General features: G+C 42.4%; 1 protein-coding gene across 1 annotated transcript in view; it reads left to right on the top strand.

Moving 5' to 3' along the window:
- The first annotated feature begins 2,504 nt into the window (after positions 1-2,504).
- The window catches only part of GALNT16 (polypeptide N-acetylgalactosaminyltransferase 16), a 128,224-nt gene continuing 109,979 nt past the window's right edge, over positions 2,505-20,749 (top strand). Inside the window, exon 1 of the mRNA XM_066608491.1 lies at positions 2,505-2,867. Within this exon, the coding sequence (XP_066464588.1) occupies positions 2,688-2,867 (180 nt within the window). The 5' untranslated portion in view covers positions 2,505-2,687. The remainder of the gene's footprint in view (positions 2,868-20,749) is intronic.

The raw sequence follows: 20,749 nt of genomic DNA on the forward strand, positions 1-20,749 counted from the left end.
TACAGTCAGTCCTACAGGTTATTATTTATGTTTCTGTGGTTTGCCATTTCTTTAGATGTTACTGGGGTCGTTTGTCTTTATTCCCTCATTGGTTCCCTGTCATTTTATTTTGTTCTCTTATGTCATGCGTTGATTTTACTCTGGTGTTTGTGGAACTTTGTCTGTCCTATTGCATTACCTCTGCCATTATATATGGCTGCTTTTGGGTGTGGTTTTTTGCTGAATATAGTCTCAGTCCTGGTGGAGTAAGATCCTTTTCATTGGAGTTCTACTGGAATGCAAAGTGGTGCCTTTGTTGTCCTTTTCGTGTTTTCTTTCTTTTTGGTGCTAGAGTCAGTGGCTGAGGCAAGAGACATGGGGCTGCCTTTATCGAGGTAATAACCTCGCTTTTAGGTAGGGCTGTTCTTGTCCTAGAAGTCAGGGTGAGGTTGTCCCTTCCTTTTTCTGTTTTGATTATGCGGTACTTCACTCCGTTCCGCAGTCTGCTTACTGTGTGAACACAACCTTGCGTTCGTCCTGGACGTGGTGCGTCTTGCGTTCAGGGGGAACCTGACAAAAATAAATTTATTGGAATACAATTTCAGAACAGAAAGCTTATAAAAAATATGCAATAAATTCTGCATTGAACTTCCTGACTCACATCATAGGCCTCTCAGCCCGCAAGCCTACTGTACACTGACAAGGGCCAAAATCCTAAAACAGTCTGACTGTACATGGATATCTGGAAAAGATTCTGCGTATATTCCTAGTCATTGAAAGGCCTTATTCACACGGCCGATTTTCTTGCATGAGTTTTGTTCATGGCGAGACGCACAAAACTCGCATAGAAATCTAACCCATTATTTGCAATTAGTGTATTTACACGGGTGAATTTTTTTTTTTCTCTCGCAGCGATGTTGCAGCATGTTCTATTTTTGGGTTAATATCACCCATTCTTTTCTATGGGAACAAAAAAACATTTTGTATCACGCTCACATGTAGATGCAATTTTCATTGCTATGCAGTTTTTTTTCTATTGAAATAACATATTGTCTTCACATGAGTGAATATCCCATCTGCAGCGATGCGGTTTTATTGCAAAACGCGTCGCAATCACAGTTTTAGGGCGCATTCAGTCGACCGTATATCGTTCGGGTATTCACGCCGGCCGATATACGGCGACTCTCTCTGCAGGGGGAGGAGGCTGGAAAAGCCGGGAGCAGCGCTCTGAGCTCCCGCCCCCTCTCCACCCCCTCTCCGCCCCCTCTCCACCCCCTCTCCGCCCCTCTGCACTTTTTGCAATGAGAGGAGGCGGGGCTAAGTTCCGGGAATTAGCTCTGCCCCGTTCCGCCTCTCCTCATTGAAAATAGTGCAGAGGGGCGGAGAGGAGGCAGAGAGGGGGCGGGAGCTCAGAGCACTGCTCCCTGCTCGACCAGCCTCCTCCCCCTGCATAGAGAGACATGGTATATCGGCTGGGCGTGAAAACCCAGCCGATATACAGTCGTCTGAATGCACCCTAACAAGCATAATATTGGTCTGAGTTTTTTTTGACAGCTATTACTCTCCTCCTCGTAAGTACACCCTAACAAAGCCTGCTAAGAGGTCAAACATTGAAGCCGTCTTCACACGGCCATATTTGCGCACGCAATACACAGAGAATAGTACCCATTGATATCAATGGGTTAGTTTACATGCGCATATTTTTTTCCTCTGCATTTCTGTTGTGCCTAAGAAAACCCAGCAGCATTCTCTATTTTTCTGCCCATTTGCACAACAAAAGTCTCCACAGAAGTCAATGGGGATGCGCAAATACACACAAAATACATAGAAGATTTGTGAAACACTGCATAATTGTGCAGGAAAAAGCACACATCTGGAACTCATTAGACCAATTAATCATTTCAATTGGTATTTTTTTGCACATGCCCTTGCACGTGGAAAAAGTGCAGCAAAATATGCTGTAGTTGGTAAAAAAAAAACAACATTGTTCTTTCTCATGTGTGCACATATATGCATACGCTTCTGTAAATCCAGCCTGACTTGGAGGAATGCTACTTTCTAATAGGTAGCGCTGTAGGGGTAGTGTTCCATCTGCAATTTGCATATTATATATGACCGTATGCGTGACTCCTAAGTGGTCGGGTCTCATTATTAATTATACCCAGAAGTAGAATTCAAAGAATACGCTTTTTATATTTGCTACAACATATAAACATTTGTGTTATCCATCACAACTTTCCCTTATATAATCCGAATTTTTATATTTCCGTTTATATTTAGAAATCCATTTTTATATTTGCTACAACATATAAAAGTTTCTCATCTATAACAGCTTTCCCCTATATAATCCAGGAATTTGATAGCAACGCTCCTGTCGCTCCTCTTACTAAATATATAACGGATGGATAAATATATATGCGCCCATTCACATAGCATTGAACATTTGACAGCAGGCAGGGTGGACATTAGGACCCTGAGGAGGATTACTCTCTGCAGGACTGAGCTAAAACAAACAGCTGAGTGAGAGGAGAGAGAAGGGAGGGAGATAGAGAGTGAGGCAGAAAGAGGGATATAGGGGAGAGGGGAGACTGGAGGAGGACATCACAGGGGTACATACACCACCGCCTGGGCCACAATGTAAAGGAGCTGGCAGCTTCTCACCTCCCCCATTCATACAAATCTCTCTTATCACCCTGCCTGCAGTAAGCATGAGAAGGATCAGAGCTAATGCCATCGCCATCCTGACTGTAGCCTGGATCCTGGGCACCTTCTACTACCTATGGCAGGACAACAAACCTCATCCTGCCACTTCCAGCAGATCACCAGGCAGAAGCCGGGCAGCAGTGAGGCAAGAGGCGCACAGAGAAGACAGGACCAGCCCTGGGGCTGTAAGTATCAGCATCGTATCATGTATACCCATCAAGGGGAGGGGGTTGAAGACCGGTCTCGCTCTCTCAGCAAGGGTTTTTTCATTGACTCGCTAGAATAAAACCAAATCATTTAATTGATTGCTGCAACACTTGTGAAGTGTAGCCTTCCATCCGCTGTATCAGCCATGCTGATATATTCTGCTACATCTCTCATATCTGATACACAGTCTCCTCCCCAAAGTACTTCTCGCTATGCTTCGGGTACCTGAAGTTATGACTCCCCATCCTAAAACTTATAGTCAAGTCATGGTCCATAGAGGATAACCAATGATGAGCCTTTGTAACTGAGAACTCCGATTTGGATTTTCATTCATGATAAATCTCGCTCCCAAGATTGATTACTTTCTAGTGGATCATTGTTTTGTTTTTCTTCTTCTGGATCCATTTCTTGTATTGACCTATAGAATTGAATCTGTACAACTGTCGTCTTGTACTTGCGGCTCTCCGGCTGTTCTACAATTCCAAATATGCTGTGATAGCCAAAGATTGTCATAGCGTACTGGGAGTTGTAGTGCAGCAACAGTTGGGGAGCCACAGGCTAAAGACCAATGGTGTAAAAGATAAAATTGTTATTATTTTGATTTAAAGGGAAACGGTCAACTAGAAAATGATGTCCAATCTTCAGGCATCATGTTATAGAGCTGGAGGAGCTGAACAGATTGATATATAGGTCTGTGGGAAAAGATTCAGTATAACTTGTTACTTATTGCTGTAAAACTCTGGTCATTTTTGACTGAGGAGTCCAGTGGGCGGTCCTATTGGTAACGGACAGCTGTCTCTTTATGTAAGTTTTATAGGGGATGTTGTCAATCATTAATTGAATAAAGACTTTGTATACTTACCTGGCAGCCTCCAAGGTTCTCCTTTACAACAGCGCCAATCTTCTCCCTTTGCACTCTTTTACATCTCCAATCATTATTCATTGAGTGAGACCGCCCACTGGACTCCTAAGCCCAAGATGAGCAGAGTTGCTAACCCTATGTCACTACTCCAGGATGTTTTCCCCTAGAACTGTTACAGCCTTCAACATAGTTCTCCTTTGAAATCAATTCCAATGTATTGCAAGAGTTGGAAAGCTCTAGACTGAATGCAGTTTTGCATGCTACATTGGCTGCTTCAGTTTTACTTTGGAAATCACTGGCAGGCTGAATTTATAGACTTTCTCAAATGTAATTGTATGGCATGCAGGGGGTTGGACCCGATGGCCCTGGAGGTCTCGTCCAACTCTATGATTCTATAAGGATGATTTGATAAATCCTGCACCGAGCAGGTGGTTGTACCCGATGATCCTGGAAGTCCCTTCCAATGCTACCATTATATAATTCTGTGTCTATAGGTCACATCAGAAGTTTATCTTGGATGGATTTCACTTTTATAGTGAACCAGTCACCAGGTTCAAGCTGCCCAAACTGTGGTCAGCCTGAACCCAGGACAGATATGCCCATTCAGCCCATGTATGTTCCATTTTGAAATGCTGCTGCGTTTCAGAAAAAAAACATATTTTGAAGTTTGACTTGGAGGTTCAGCTGGAACAGAGCTCCGAGTTACGGAGGTGAGCCAAGCCCATGTCATCAAGACTGATAGCCCTCTTCATATACCAAAGTCGGGAGGGGAGCTGTCATTCTTAATGATGTAGGCGGGGAGAGCCCAGCGTGGCCCACCTCTTTGACTCGAGAACTCAGCTCCAAACTTCTAAGTATGGGCCAAATGGGCATATCTGTCCTGGGTTCATGTTGTCTGCGGTTCGGTCAGCATGAACCTGGTGACAGTTTCCCTTTAAGGATACAATGAGTTTGTAGATCATTGATCCCGCTTCCCGTCCATCTTATATCTTGGTGTAAATTTAAATGTATTTTTTTCCATCCGACTTGCAACTTGCATCTCCACCATTGAATTGCATGAGTGTATGATTGCTTTATCAGTTAGTTAATCTATGCTTTACATGTTGGGAAAGATCCTGATACTTGGAGATTGTATTCTTTCCCCATTCATTCAGGTGGCAGGCTTGGGTCATTCTGAAGATGTGTGGGGGTGGATAGCTTTTAATCTGTTTGTACATGCCGATATTATGTGTTCCGGTATCCATGGCAGCCACATTCGTGAAATGCGATTGTACGTCTCCTGGCTTTTATGAAATCTGGTGTGGACTGTAGCTGAAGCAAGACGTATACTTTGGAGCCTGAAGAACTGTGAACCTGATTCTTTTTCCTGGATGACCTTTGAAATGTTCTGAATGTATACTTGATGTGCCAATCTTATGGGAAAATGGAATGTGACTAACGAGTTTCTATAGCAAAGCTTTAGATCGTTGATCGTAGATGCATTAATCCATAGCCACAGCTTATACCATGTTACCTTGTAGCCTGCTCTTTTGATTAAACCTTCCCATGTTGCGAGATGAATGGCTTTTGTCTGTATAGTACAATTGTTGCAGTGACCTGTGTGTGCACTTAGTAGAAAATATACCGCTATTATATTGACGTAGGAAAAGGCCATAAGAGTTGATTGATTTATTGATGCGCTATGTCATCCTACTCCCTTAGGGTATACGGCATGCAAGAGAAAACTCCTGGGATTACATTGAATCACATTTCGCGGGATAATATAATTTAAAGGGCCTCAAGAATTTTGCTTTCATTGGGATTATAGAAACCAATACTAATAGTGTTCCATCTCGTAGTGTTATATATACAACATGCTGTATATACACCATGAATTGAAGTCCAGAAAAGCCGGCTGTACGGATGTGCAAGTGTAAACAGTCTCAAGGCGTCTGTAATAAAGATAAAGTCATTGCACGTATCATCTTCATTGAGGCTACACGTTGACTTATTACATGTAATGTCTTCCGATACGGTCATACATGTGATTGTTCTGCTATTTAGGGGAGAAGTCTTTTTTTTTTTTTTTTGAAAATGAAAAAAATTAAAATCACATTGCAATATTTAGTAGATTCACATGAAAAGTAACTGCTGATCGTATTAAAACCACATGTAGTAGGTTTCAGGCATTGCCTATTTTTCTGGCTTTTGTTTTGCTTTGTAATTATGCTGGCAGTATTTACAGGCTTTTCTGTGGTGTTTTTTGGTTACACACCTTTTTTTATATATTTTTTTTTCTCTCCTGAAACAAATCCCCATCCCAAGAGCATGCCGCGATTTTAAGCAAAGTGCAGTGGACTCAAAAATCCACCAGAAGTGAGAAAAAAAAAACCACTACAAAAAAGGCACTATTTGTAGTGCATGTCATGTTTCTCTGTTGACCTACCGCTAACACCTGGATGTTGAGTTTTTTGCTTCAAATAAACTAACAAAAACCGCATGTGGCAAAAATGCCAAGAACACGCCATTTTTGCAAAAACAAACATGGAGCAAACTTACTAATACTGTCTAATCGTTAATGCGAACAGACTAGACAGTCTTAAGCTAGAGTCACTCGTGTGTAGCGTTTTTGCGGAATGAACTATGATTTTTTGCGCGCACTTTGGCATGTTCAATTGTGCACAGCAAACAAAAACCCGCCAATTGAAATGGCTAATTAGTCTGAGTTCCGAATGTGTTCTTTTTTTTCCAGTGAACTTGCGTAGCGTATCACTCATCTCCTAGCGTATTGCGTGCGCATTTGTGCACTCTACATTAACTTCCATGGGGACTTTTGGTGCGCAAAGGCACAGGAAAATAAAGCATGCTGCATTTTTTTCCCAATGGCTGAAATGTGCAAGAAAAATGCGCGCATGTGAACAAACCAATTGAAATCAATGGGTTTTATTCTCTGCGTATAGTGAATGTAAATTTTGCACGTGCAAATGCGTCCGTGTGAATTTAGCCTTAAAACGACCCTCTAATCCTCGAATAATATGGTCTCTGACTATCTGATTAATACTGCGCATTACTATCCTTGGGCGCATCCCATGTGAGTAGCACTGGCCACTCAAAGCGGTATGTAGTGTCTTAGACTACTGCACAGTGTGCAACACGTAGTCTGCGAAACGGTGCAGCCATCTTTGTTTGTCCTGGACTGGAGGGTCGCTTTAAATTAATGCCAGACTTTTCAGTGGCTCTGCTGGATGATAAATCTGGTGCATTTTTAGACTGCCTAGTCTAAGTTTGCCTAGTCTAAGTTTATACTACCTATCTGTTGGCTAACTTTTATGCCGATTTTTATGCCAAAATTTTGGCACACTATGGAGCATTTAGGCCACACAATTTGCCACAAAGCCAAGCCCTCTTTTAGACATGGCCAAAAAAGTGTGTAAAAGTGTCTAAAACAGATCATAAATGTGGTGCAAAGCATGTAAAATACTTTTCAGTAGTAAATCTGTCCCTATGCGTGACACCAGCTTAAAGGGAGGGTTGTCCGCTTACCGGACAGCATCCCCCTTATAGGGCCCACTGGGCTAAAATAACCAAACGAGGAGTACTTACCTGTCCTCTACTGCAGGGATCCAGCACTGCAACCCAGCCATGGTCACAGTGTTTGCCATGGCAGATAATGTCATCGGAAGTTACCTGGCTGCTGCAGCCAATTCTAGGCTGCAGCATCACTGCCTGTTTTCCTGGCATCAGCACTCGCATCCTGTGCGCCACGAGCTCTGCCGTCTCTGCAAATGCTTATTGCTATTTGTGTGACACCTCTATGTCCCTCAGTTTCGTAGTCCAGCATGCTACCATTTTTTTTTTTTTTTTGCTATGATCATAAGAAGGCAAACAAATGTAAAAGCATAGAATACTATAGGCTGAGTACAGTGTAACCTCTCCAGAAGACCACCTTTATGAGAAGACCACCCCCTTATCCAGACCAGATTTTCTGTGACACATTTTCAGTTCCACCATGTATTATACATACTGGCCATCTTCTTTGAGAAGACCACCTCTCTAGAAGACCATTTTTCAATTTTTTTGCAATTTTAGGTGGTCTTCTCAAAGAGGTTTCAATGCATTTAGAATCCAAGCACATTCACGTATATGAGTGCTTCAGATCAGCTTTATATGAATCAATTTATTATGCCCTGAGCCGGGAAATGGTGAGAATAGAACATTATGATTATTCTTTAAAGGGGTCTTACTGATTTATTGTGACCGTGCAGCAAGATGATATATTGCATATTAGGCACATGATGTGCTCTGCTTAATGAACTTCATAAAAACACGAAGAACTCGTTTGATAACAGTACACCTATATTTTTGCCAAGCCTTGTCTGTGTATGGGCAGTGTGGGTGGATATATACAGCTGGCTGGTGGGTAGGAACAGCCCTGCTGCTGACTGCACTTTCAGATTCATTAAGTCATTCGGTTGTTTTTCACTTTTTGAAATCTGGGAACTTTTTTTTTTTTTTTTGCATCTAAATTTCAACCGAATACCATAGATTTGCATCCCGGATTTCTGACTATATTTGTCTATGCCATAGGGAGGAGTTCACACATGGCGGAATTGTTGCAAAATTTCAACTACGGAATGTGCAACGAAATTCCATGACAAAGTACAGCACAGTGTAAGTGAGTTGGGTAGTAATAAACCCAATTCACTCACAGTGGAGGAAATTTGCAGTAGAAGATGCTCTGCCTGTTGCAGAAAAATCCACTGCAAAAACCGCAATGATGTCATGTGCGGATCTACAGGTGGCAAAGTCCCACTGTGTGCGCATATAATTATAACTAATGTTTCTAGTCCCAAAAAAGAGGTGGGTACAGACAGAGAATAGTACATGTGCTGAATAAGTAGAAAAAAAGTGTGCGACCGTGTTAACCAGTAGAACCAAATGTTATTGCTTTCATTAAAGGTTCGTTCACATCGGCGTTGGAGGTTCCGTTCTGATTTCCACTATGAAACAGGACGAAATACCGCAGCAAGCAGTGCTATTATGTCCTGTAAATTCTGGCAAAATGCTGCAGTGCTTGCCGGAAATTGAACAGACCCTATTATAGTCAAGGGGGGTTCTTATGGTGCCATTCAGTTTCATCATAAGATAGAAGCCTTCGGCCAAGGGTGCTTTTTTCCTGCTCCCTGAATGGAGCAGGAAAAGGGAGTCCCCTAACGCTGATATGAACGAGCCCCAAGTGATACAAAATAATCCTGTAGATATGATGCCTAAGGCCTCATGTTCACGACAGGTGCCCCCGCAGCATTTTGCCTGTGTTTGTGATGCCGTGCCTGGGGTTAGCAGTGCCTGGAGTTGGTTGAGGGATGGTGGTGGGGTTATAAGCCCTAATCTTTCTTGAAAAGCCGGAAGGGGGTGAGACTTAGTGCACTTCTTACACTGTGAGGGTCTGTATTCTAGGGGTCATAGACCTTGGGGAGCTGAGAACCTGTTTGTGGTAGGGGTGGTTACACTGTGAGGGTGGGTGGGGTTAGGTCACCTGCACACAGGCTGATTTGCATTGCAGAATCCGGAGCGGGAGCCCCATATCATGCTCATGTAGGAAAAATATCAGCATGCTCCATTTTTAGATAGATTCCATGTGGACACCTTCCATTGAAGTAAATGGAAGCCGTCCGACCTGTGGGCCTTCCATAATTGTCATTGCGGAAGGGTTGCAGGATCCGCGTCATCGCTTAGCAGCGGTGCGACAAAATCTGTGTACCAGCCGGACCATCCACAGTACAGATTAAGTGGGTTATATTGTACAAGCTAGGACTGGTCTGGGGCCTGTCATTTTTAGGAGATCTTTGTGTACAAATGGGACTGGTCTAAGTCTTTATACAGGGGGTTCTGGCCTGGGTTTATCATTATTTAGGAGGTCTGGTGTGGTCTGTAACCATTTTGGGGTCTGCTGGGGAGAGCATGCCACTTTAACTCTTCTCAACAGAGACCATGACACAATGCTGGATCCATCACACAACAAACATGAATGGTGCCCCAACAACCCTACACGGCCCCCATTATGTTATAATGGGTCCATTAGGAGGGAATGGTGTCCATGACCGTAAGAATAGCGCTGTTCTTCATGTCAGACCTGAAGCAGCTGCCGGGGCGTTGTGAGCATAGGCTTATTTTGTTGACATTTATCACTGATCGCTTCCTTGCGGAATTTGGAAGATGTTGTCACTAGGGCGTGCTTGACTTGAAAACATTGAGAAACCCCACTGTAGACTGTGTAGTGACTATGGGAAACTGCTGTGAATAAATACTATGTAGAAAAATAAACATTCAAAAAACCCATTGTTATTTTTATTAAACAACATCTAGATGCCGGCACTAATTGTCAAACATGGTAAGATCTGAGCGGAAAGAAAAATGTTCTAATGCCGATAGCAGCCAACTTCTCAACGGGTTATAGCAGTGCGATGAGAAGACCTGATCTATAGCGGCAGGGATATAGTTTCCTTATGAATGTCTATATCCTGCTGTCGGCTGTCAGTCTAATGAGTTGTCTTTTCAGTGTTGGTCTTTGGGTAGCGATTCATGGATGTACAACTCACCAGGACTAATAGTGGCAATGCCGAATTCCAGTACGGACATGTTACTTTTTTTAGTTTCCACACTCAGATTTTGGCCATTGACAGGCTAAGGCTAGTTTTACACGGGCAATCGCGACTTTGCCACGATAAAATCACGGCAGAATCGCATCTTTGTTCCTGCGATTTTTGAGCATCAGCGATGTTTTTTTTAGAATAATCTGGCATCGCACCGCTGCCACCCATGTTAAAATCACACGGTTTTTTTACATGAAAGTCATGTGATGTTGTGTGATGTGATAAAAAGGAGGTTCCATAGGGAAACATGAGAGATAAAAAATGCAAAACGTGGAAAGATAGGACATTTGCGCTATTTTATTATTTTTTTCTGCTCCACATGGCATGACTGAAAACATCGCAAATTTGAAGGAAACCATTGAAAATAATTGGTGTCATAATCTGCTTTTTTAATGATTCTCGCATCATGCAAAAATCATGTGTTTTTATCGCCTGTGTAAAAAACCACCCTAAGGACTCCTTCGAACTGGCTATCACGTGAGAAAATTACGGCAAAATCGTGACTTTTCTCCCACGATTTTAGAATATCAGTGCTGCTTTTTGTCGCAAAAACATTGCTGCCACTTGTGACTTTCTTGCGCATTTTATTGCGTGATTTTTTTTAGCGCAAAAGTCAACAGGACTCTTTAATGTTAAAAACGCATCGTATCGCATGAAAATCGCAAGTTTGTGCTCAATAGGGAAACATGGGAGATTAAAAGAACACTAAATGCAGAAAGAAAGAGCATTCGGCGATATCCCCCCCCCTCCCGCGCGCAACATCGCATGAGTGAAAGCATTGTAGATGTGAATGAAACTATTAAAAAGCATGGGTTTCATAATTCTGCACTTTCACTCAGTCTTGCATCGCTCAAAAAATGCAGGATTTTCTAACAAGAGTGAAGGCACTTTTAAGCCGCTTTCACATGGGCTGCAAAACTGCACAGTTTTCCAGCAATGCAACAGCGCTACAAAACGCATGTTTGTGAAACTCAATGGTTTCCTTCACATTAGCGATGTTTTCACTGATGCTATATTGCGAGAGAAAAAAAAAACGCGGCATGCTATATCGCCGCCACCCTTGTGAAAGAGGCCTTCATCTATTGTTGGAAGATGAGTGTCTCTTTTATTACATTAGGCACATCTCTGGCTGTCCATCAGAGCTGGTGTGGATTTCTCAGTTTTCTGGTGTAGAGTATATAGTAAATGTGATGGGCTGTAGGTATACATGCCCCCTACAACCAAGTCATGCCCACTTACAAATGGCGGGGCTGGCGTAAAAAAAAAAAAGTTGCAAAATTAGCAATGTGCAAAAATTATGTGACATTTTTTTTTTCTTTTTAGAGATGGTCTTAAATTTTCCCTATGTTTTGGGTGCAGGAAAAATAGGCAGCATTAAAGGGGCACTAACTTTTCAGACAATATACCTTATTTAATAGCCTGTGGGTGTCTCATTAATGTTGTGACATACTTTCATTAAACGTTTTTTAATCACTGTTGGGCAGCCTGCACACAGTGTATTTACATTGCGGAATTCGGGTCAGGCATCCGCCTCCAGGTTCCGCAGCAAATATTGTCTATAGCATGCTAAGGAAAAGTGATTCTCCCTACACACAATTGGAAACCAATTGCCATTTTCGCTCGGGAGGTAAAAATCACAGCATGCTCTATTTTTGTGCAGTGTCTGCATAGACTGCTTTCATTGATGTCAATGGAAGCCGTCCAACCCATGGCCCATGGACAGGTCGCGAATTCCACTTCATCACCTAGTGACAGTAAAAACAAATCTGTACTGCGCATATCCAAACGAAAGCCATACGGACCATTCGCAGTACAGGTGAAGATACAAAAGGGCAGTAACCCATGCGGAATCCGACTCCATCATGTGAAGGCGGCCCAAATCAAGATTGAGGTGGCTGCTACTAGAGGTCTCCTTTTCAGCTCCTCTGCAACCCACTGTCTATTGTATTTAGCTTCTAGATATCTTCACAGGCTGCACTCATGCACTCACAGACTGACAGATTTGGAGACACTGTTTAAACAATCTCTACATTCTCTGCCTGTACAGTACTGCTGCTATAGCACCAGTGTGTGCACAGTACTTTAGGTTTACCAATCATTTGGTCAGAATGCCACTTATTTAAAAAGCATTTCTTTTTTCAGGTGCTATTATCCTGTTTCCTCAAAAATAAGACCTACCCAGAAAATAAGTCCTACCCTGATTTTTTGGGGGGGATTTTCATGGAGGCTTGAAATATAAGCTCAACTGCATTACATTAAAAAAAAAAAAAAAAGGAATACATTACCTAGCAGGCAAGGTCCACGCCCCTCTCGCTGCTCTCCAGAGCCCCAACGTGCTTCTTGCAGTCCTCGGCCAGCTACAGAAGATCACTTGCTGCTTATGGGATTCATAAATCCCGCCTCCAGGAAGCAATGGCCCTGATTGGTTCTCGAGTGCTGCTCAGCTAAGCAATGCAGCACTCAATGAACCATTCATAGCCATCACATTGGTTCATCGAGAGCTGCATTGAGTGGTTCTCGAGTGCTGCTCAGCCAATAAAAGCTATCGCTTCCTGGAGGCGGGATTTATGAATCCCGTACCGAGGAAGTGATCTATGGGTGGTCGAGGACTGCAGCAAATCCCGAAGCTCCGGAGGGCAGCGGGAGGGACCCGGACCAAGCCTGCTAGGTAAGTATAATAAGACATTCCCCAAGAATAAGACCTAGTGCATCTTTTGGGGCAAAATTAATATAAGACAGGGTCTTATTTTCGAGGAAACACATAGCTTTTGTACATAAAACAATTTGCCTTAGACCGATTGCTAAACACATTTTGACTGCATTTATGCATCCATAAAAGTGTAGCGGTCTGACTGTGGGGTCTCCAGACCTAAACTTTAAGCATCATGTTGCTGTTAGCCGTTTAGTCATTCACAACCCTTGGCGACCCTAGAGGCGAGCTCCCTCCATGTTTTTCGGTTTTGCACGGCTTCTTTCAGTTGTGTGATATCCATCCAAGTACCAGCTCTGACAGTATCAGCCATCGTGTCCTTTGGCGGTTTTGCCGCTGATCTGTCCAAGCATTATAGATTTTTTTTTCTAGTGACTCTACTCACATTATATGGCCAAAATATGTGAACCTGAGTCCGGCCATCTTGCCCTCCAGGGATATATCGGGTCTTATACGATTCCGGACTTCTCTGTTTGTTACCCTCGCCGTCCAGGGTATACGCAGCAGCTTTCGCCAGCACCACAGCTCAAACGCAGCAATCCTCCTTCTATCAGCTTTTTTCGCAGTCCAGCTTTCACATCCATACATGGCTATGGGGAATACGATGGTTTGGACTTTCCTGTGTTTAGTTGCTATACTGATATCCCTACTTTTCCAGATTTTGTCCATGTTTAGCATTGTGCTTCACCCCATTACTATCCTATGTTTTATCTCTGGCATAGATTATCCAGCCTGGTCAATTTTCGAACCAAGGAAGCTGAAGTTCTCGCACGCATTCTATGACCTCATTGTCTATTTTGATTTGAACGTGGTTATTTTTTGCAGTTGTCATAATTTTTGTCTTCTTTAAATTCAGGCAGAGTTGTGTTATCCGCATAACAGAGATTGTCAATGTTTCATTGGTGTGTGCAGGGAGCAAAGCAGGCTGGCAAAGGCATTGTGATTCTCTGGTTTAGCTTTTGCTGGGAAATCTTGGCTCCTGGCATTCATATGGATGTTACAGTGACATGTATCGCCTACCTAAACAGTGTTGCAGACCAAGTACATCCCTTCATGGCAGTGGTATTACCTCATGGCTGTGGCTTCTTTTAGAAGCATAATTTACTCTTCTACACTGCAAAAATTGTTTAGGAATGGCTTGAGGAAAATGACAAAAGGTTCTAGCTATTGACTTGATTTAGAAAGTTCTCAGATCTCACTTCTATCTGAGTATCTTTGGGTTGTGCTGGAAAAACAACTCAGAGCCATGGATGCAGGGCTTTAGCAAGGTCAGGTGGTACCCGGTGTGGAAATCTCCCCCCCCCCCCCCCTCCTTCCAATTTTGAAATTATTAAAAGAAGGAAAAACAAGATACTTACAGTTGCAAGTGTAAATTTTCTGGTTTATTTACTTAGCATTGAGGGCATAAACACTTAAAACGTGATAGATAGATACATAGACAGATATACATAGACAGATATACATAGACAGATATGCATAGACAGATATGCATAGACAGATATGCATAGACAGATATGCATAGACAGATATGCATAGACAGATATGCATAGACAGATATGCATAGACAGATATGCATAGACAGATATGCATAGACAGATATACATAGACAGATATACATAGACAGATATACATAGACAGATATACATAGACAGATATACATAGACAGATATACATAGACAGATATACATAGACAGATATACATAGACAGATATACATAGACAGATATACATAGACAGATATACATAGACAGATAGTAGATAGATAGAGAAGTAAATAGATGGATAGATACATAAGTAGATAGAGAAGTACATAAATGGATAGATACATAAGTACATAGCTAGATGGATTGATATATAGATACATAGCTAGATAGATATAGATACATTGGCAGACAGATGTATGCATAGGCAGATACATAGATAGATGGATACATATATAAAGAACCGCAGTGTGCTCGTCTTGTGGGCAGTACTGCCCCCTCCCGACACTATGCGTAGGTCATGAGTTCATGGCCCTCCCAAACCACGACACACTCAATCAGCCCCTCTCCTCAGTGTAAGCCCTGCTCCTCACATGGCCTCCGTGCATTGTATGCTTCTTCCCTGCTGATTGCTCTCGTTACCAGCTGCTCCCTCCAGCCTCTGCTGTCAACCCCTCCTCAGTGATAGTACCTGGGGTGGCCCTCACCTGCTGCACCCCCCTTCCTACGCTGCTGCATGGAGGCCCCACTTAGCAACAGGTCCTGTAAGTTGCAAATGTTTTGGTACTACATATCACAAGATACCTTCAGAGCTCTTGTGAAGCGTATGCCTTGAGGGGTCAGAGTTGTTTTGCAGGAAGAGGGGGACCTATACAAAATTGCAATTTAAAGTTATGGCTGATTGGTGTAGAAAATGCTCATCATCTTCATAGCCTTTTCCCAGAGAAACAATGTCACTATTCTACAGATGAAACACTATGCTGCGGACACAATCTCTCAAATTTATTCAACTCTCCTTTCCTGACCATACTGCACCCAACTTCATATGTCCATGAATGGGAGTGAGAAGTAGGTTCATCCTCTTATAAGGTCCTCATGGATGGTATCTGGTGCACATTGTATTCCCAACTACCCTCCAATTTATTTCCATGGCTATTCTACCCTACTAAATTTTGCACACCTCGTAAACCTGCTCTACAGCAAGGGCATCCAACCCACATCCCGCATACGGCCCAGGATGGCTATGAATGCGGGCGAACACAAAATCGTAAACTTACCTAAAACATTTATGAGATTTTTTTTTTTGACACCATCAGACGTTACTTGTGCTCATGGTGACTTGGTGAGGCAGGTAAGACCTTTAGTAACCATCTTCTTGGTAAGACCTTTAGTAACCATCTCGAAAACTGGTTACCACTATATTTCTAGCTCCCAAGCAGTTGGTAGTAGAGGTGTGGAAACTACACCTCAGATTTGAAGTTGAAAAACAGTATATTGGAAGTACGAAACTTATTTTGACAAACTTGGTTCTTATGATCAGTCTTTACATTTCCATCTGACACCTCTAGCAGACTCCTTGCTTTAGTTTGCACCCCCTTTCTTTCACCTTTTCTCTGTCTCTCTCTTTGGAAATGTAGTCTGTATGGCTATTTTAATATTCTCCCTGAAAGCTCTTTTTAAAGGTATTTTATGCCTATGTATACGTTATGGCATTTCAATTCAACATGTCATAAAAGTTTGATTAGAGTGTGTGTATGTAGTGGGGAGGTGGTTGGGCAGGCTGACTATCTTCCAGGACTGTACCTCTGTGGATTGCTCTCCACTGAAACAATTGAAAGACTTCCTCAATGACCAACTCAGTTATGTTGTCAAAAATCAATATATTTCAAGGAATTGTTATGTTTAAAAATGTATTCTGCTGTGTAACACTCCCATACATGTAATAAAATCACAGAGGTGAGAGAAAAGATATACAAAGACATAACTCACAGAAAAAGAAGCCAAATATGCATCAGCTGATACTGCAAGGCAGGCTCATTCACCATATTCCCTAGTAGCATGCTGGCATCCTCCTTGGCACTGGCGTAACTATAGGGGATGCAGAAGATGCGGTTGCACCCGGGCCCAGGGGCCTTAGGGGGCCCCTAAGGCTTCCCTTCTCCATATAGGGAGCCCAGTACTATGAATAAAGCATCATAGTTGGGGGCCCTGTTACAGATTTTGCATTAGGGTTCAGGAGCTTCAAGTTACACCTCTGCTCCTTGGTATCCGTTAATATGTGCAAACTATGTTTGCAGTCACCTCTCCCTCAATCTTGGGTTGAGGTGAATGGCTGCGCATGAATCTGCATTGAACATTTAGCTCCCTCATATTGCAATCTGGATTTCTGCATGCTACTTGCAGATATGCGAATGAGCCTGCCCTGCAGTATAAGGTGATGCATATTTGGCTTGTTTTTCTGTGAGTTACATACATGTAATAACACTTAAAACTACAGCATCACTTTTAAAGCATACCTGTTCTTTCTGGTGACTTTTGAGAATAAGCTACCAGGTATGTGCACACGAGGAATAACACGATTTCTGGCCATTATATGACTTTAACCCTGCATTTATCACCATTTTCCCTCAACATACTGTATCTGTATATCTCATTCTTTCTGAGCTGGAGATAGGAACCTGGCCGCTGTGCTGACTTCTATACACTACACATAAGAAAAACAACATATTCTGTTCCCTAATGCTCTATAATGCACAAACATAACCTCTTCAGGGAGGACACTAGTCATTCACTGAGTGGGGATGTGAATAAATGACAGTAAATAACTCCCCATTAGCTCTAACAATACATCTGTATGTCTCTCCTTTACCCTCTCCTCTAGATAGACTTCTGTGGGAAGGATGAGACATCACTCTCCTTTGTTTTCTGTTTTCTATCTTGTTATTTCTGTTATAGGTTCAAAGGATGTTGGTTTTATGATTGCCTTCCCCACTGTTCCACTGGTGTCAGTGCTCAAACTGGCCACTGCAGTGCATTGAGTGACTTGCTAAGTAGTCCTCCCATTGGGCAACAACTTTGAAAGAACTGAGACCCCTAGTGGCCATACTTTATCCACTGAATAGCTATTATTCCTACGCTATTATGTCATAATATAATATTTATTTGCAATACAGAGATGGATATGAATGGCATGGCTGTGGTTGAGGTTATTTAGCCCCCTTTTATGATATGGACAAAGTACAGTAGAGAAAATGTACTTCTGCAAACATCAATCTAGTTTGATGACGTCACGGCTGTCACTCTGCCTTCCTTTTTGTGTTGTCAGCCAAGTCTACAACTAGTTTTGAGGTAAATATTCTTATCTGACACTAATAAATCTCGAGCTTGCGAACCTCTCGGGTTCTTCTTCAGGCTAAAATGGAATAGATCCGAAGAGGCATGAATATTTATACATACTTATGACAAGGCACAGACCTGTTGACTTGAGACACCCCATAAAACCAAAATCTGCACCAGTAAATTAGTCTACAATAATACTACTTTTGACTTTTATAACTGTGGTGGAGGGCAGATGGACATCTATAATGCTTTAATGCACTTTGTTTTATATGCTGATAATATATATATATATATATATATATATATATAATTTTATTTTTTTTAACCTTCTTGTAAGTACAATAAACTTATGCGGGATCATAAAAAGTATTTGCAATAATGGCCGTTTCTTGCTTGTGTTGCTTTTCCATCTCACACATGAAGATTGCGCAAGACTTTGTTGATGGTTACTGGTAGCAACTGGAAAGGACTGATAGACAAATTGCTCTAGCTAAGTGCTTTTGCAACTATTGCATTTTCTTCTGGGCTCTGGGGAGTGCCTTTTGTATACGCCCATTAACATGAATAGAAGGAGCAGAGCTTGTTTTGCATTTTATTTGTCATTAATAGGGATTTATTCAGTTCCTGGAACCCTTGCTGCGCTCTGTTCCTGTCTGGTTTCTTTCAAGACCTACATCTGTATATTTCAGTTTAGCATGGAAACTCCCTTTAACTATATAATCTATACAAGACAACAAAAATGATATACTTGATTAGGATGGCAGTAATGGACACCGAGCTGTTACCTCTACTCAGGCGGTTTTCTAATCATTTTATTTTTTTACATTTAACACCTTCCCAACTAATAATTTATTAATGTACTTACTGTGGGGCTACAGCCCCAGTGATGTCACATAAGCAGGTTTCATGGGCCTCTAATGTAGAGGTCCCAGCCTGTTAACTCTCACTGGTGACCTCACATTTCGGGGGCTCCTTTTGACTGCAGCAGCCAAGTCGATAAACAACCAAGTGATCGCTGCAGCGAATTTATATAAAGACTGGCAGGGAACGACAGCAGGGCATTAGTGTGTCAGCAGAGAGGTAGGAGTTAATTGATTTCCCCCACCTCCAGTACACACGCTCATTATGTATTACACGTGTGCAACCCCCCCCCCCCCCCCCCAAAAAAAAAGACAGCACCGTTGTATTTTGGTCCGTACTACACACTAAGGCCAGGCTCACATAAGCGTATTTGAATTATGTTTTACGCATGTATAGTACGCGGTACATCGCGACAATTCAAATACATGTTTTTTCGCTGTTACACTCACACTAGCGTTTTTTCATTGTGTATAATATGCTAGTAAAAAAGAGAGCAGCATGTGCTAATTACCCTGTATTACGCGCTGTGGAGCCCTGTTGTTCTCTATGAGTGCGTACTAAACGCTGTACATATGCAATTACATTGCGTATGTGTGGCGTTTATAAGCAACGTTGTTAAGCAACAGAACAGGAAATTAAAAAAAAAACAAAACCAAGAAGACCGTGCATGACAGCGTGCGTGAGATATACGCTGGCATGCGCAGGCAACAGCCGCTGCCATAAGCGCAAATGCATTGACTCACACCACGGTAAAAGGCTGCGTTATCTACGCAGAATTTTACCACACGCTCGTGTGAGCCCGGACTTTTATAGGGTATGAAAATTTAATATACATAGCAAATATGCACATACATATGGTTTTGATGTAAACTGCGTATTTTACGCACTTAAAAAATGCGCATAATACAAGGGGCACAGACGCCCATATGAGTGAGCCCTTACCGAAGAACTTTGTACTTAGAAAAAAAAAAGTATACAAATGTGCGCTGTAGCTTTCTCATAGGTTTATTACATACAGTATATAGATTGTGCCCTTTTGAGGTATGTGTGAGGGTTTTTTCGCATACAGTTAAGGCCCATTTAGACACAACGATAATCGCTCAAAAGATGTTGCTTAAGCGATCATCATTGTCATTTACAGCGCAGGATGATCGCTCAAGATGAACGATCACCTCGCGCTGCCAGCGGAGGATGCAAAAGACAAGCGGGGTCTCCAGAGGTTTTCTTCAGAGCGCCCAGCTGTTACACAGCTGAGTGCTCCGTGCCGGGTATGGAGAACAGAGCTGGACCGCTCTGTTCTTCATACCCAGACTGTTATCAGGGAGCAGGATACAGCTGAAACAATAGTATCAGCTGTATCCCGCTGTGAATCCCTGATAAGGCTCATGGTCGTCCTTCAGTATGCTGAAAGCCGACGATGAGCGACGGGATAACGAAAACTGCACGATGTAAGTGCAGTTAAGGCCCATTTACACTGGACGATTATCGCTAAAACTTTGCTCATCGGCGATCATTTTAGCAATAATCGGTGCGTGTAAATGGGCGCGGGGCACCCGCATTTCGGGCTCTTTTCACTGATCGTTAAAATCAAGTCAGCTTGATTTTTAGCTAACAGTTTTATCAGTCGTTCTCCGTGGGGGTGGGGTGGGGAGTGCTGATAGCATTCTTTCCCCCATGGAGAATAAAGGATCTGAGTGCACCTAATAGCCTCGGCCTACTTGAATGCCAATTATTTTTTATGCAAAATAATCGCTCAAAGCTGTCACTCAAACTGTTTGCGTGATCTTTGAATGATTATCTGCTTGTGTAAATGGACTGTTACACACAAGGATTATCGCTCAAAAGACGGCTTTTGAGCGATAATCGTTGTGTCTAAATGGGCTTTAGGTTATACATCTTTCAGAAGAAAAGATGGAAAATGCACATACTTCCACCATGCTTGTGTCAACAAACATTACGGACACACAAAGCAACTC

Source organism: Eleutherodactylus coqui, chromosome 6 (assembly GCF_035609145.1).
Source record: "Eleutherodactylus coqui strain aEleCoq1 chromosome 6, aEleCoq1.hap1, whole genome shotgun sequence".
NCBI classification, from domain to species: Eukaryota; Metazoa; Chordata; class Amphibia; order Anura; family Eleutherodactylidae; genus Eleutherodactylus; species Eleutherodactylus coqui.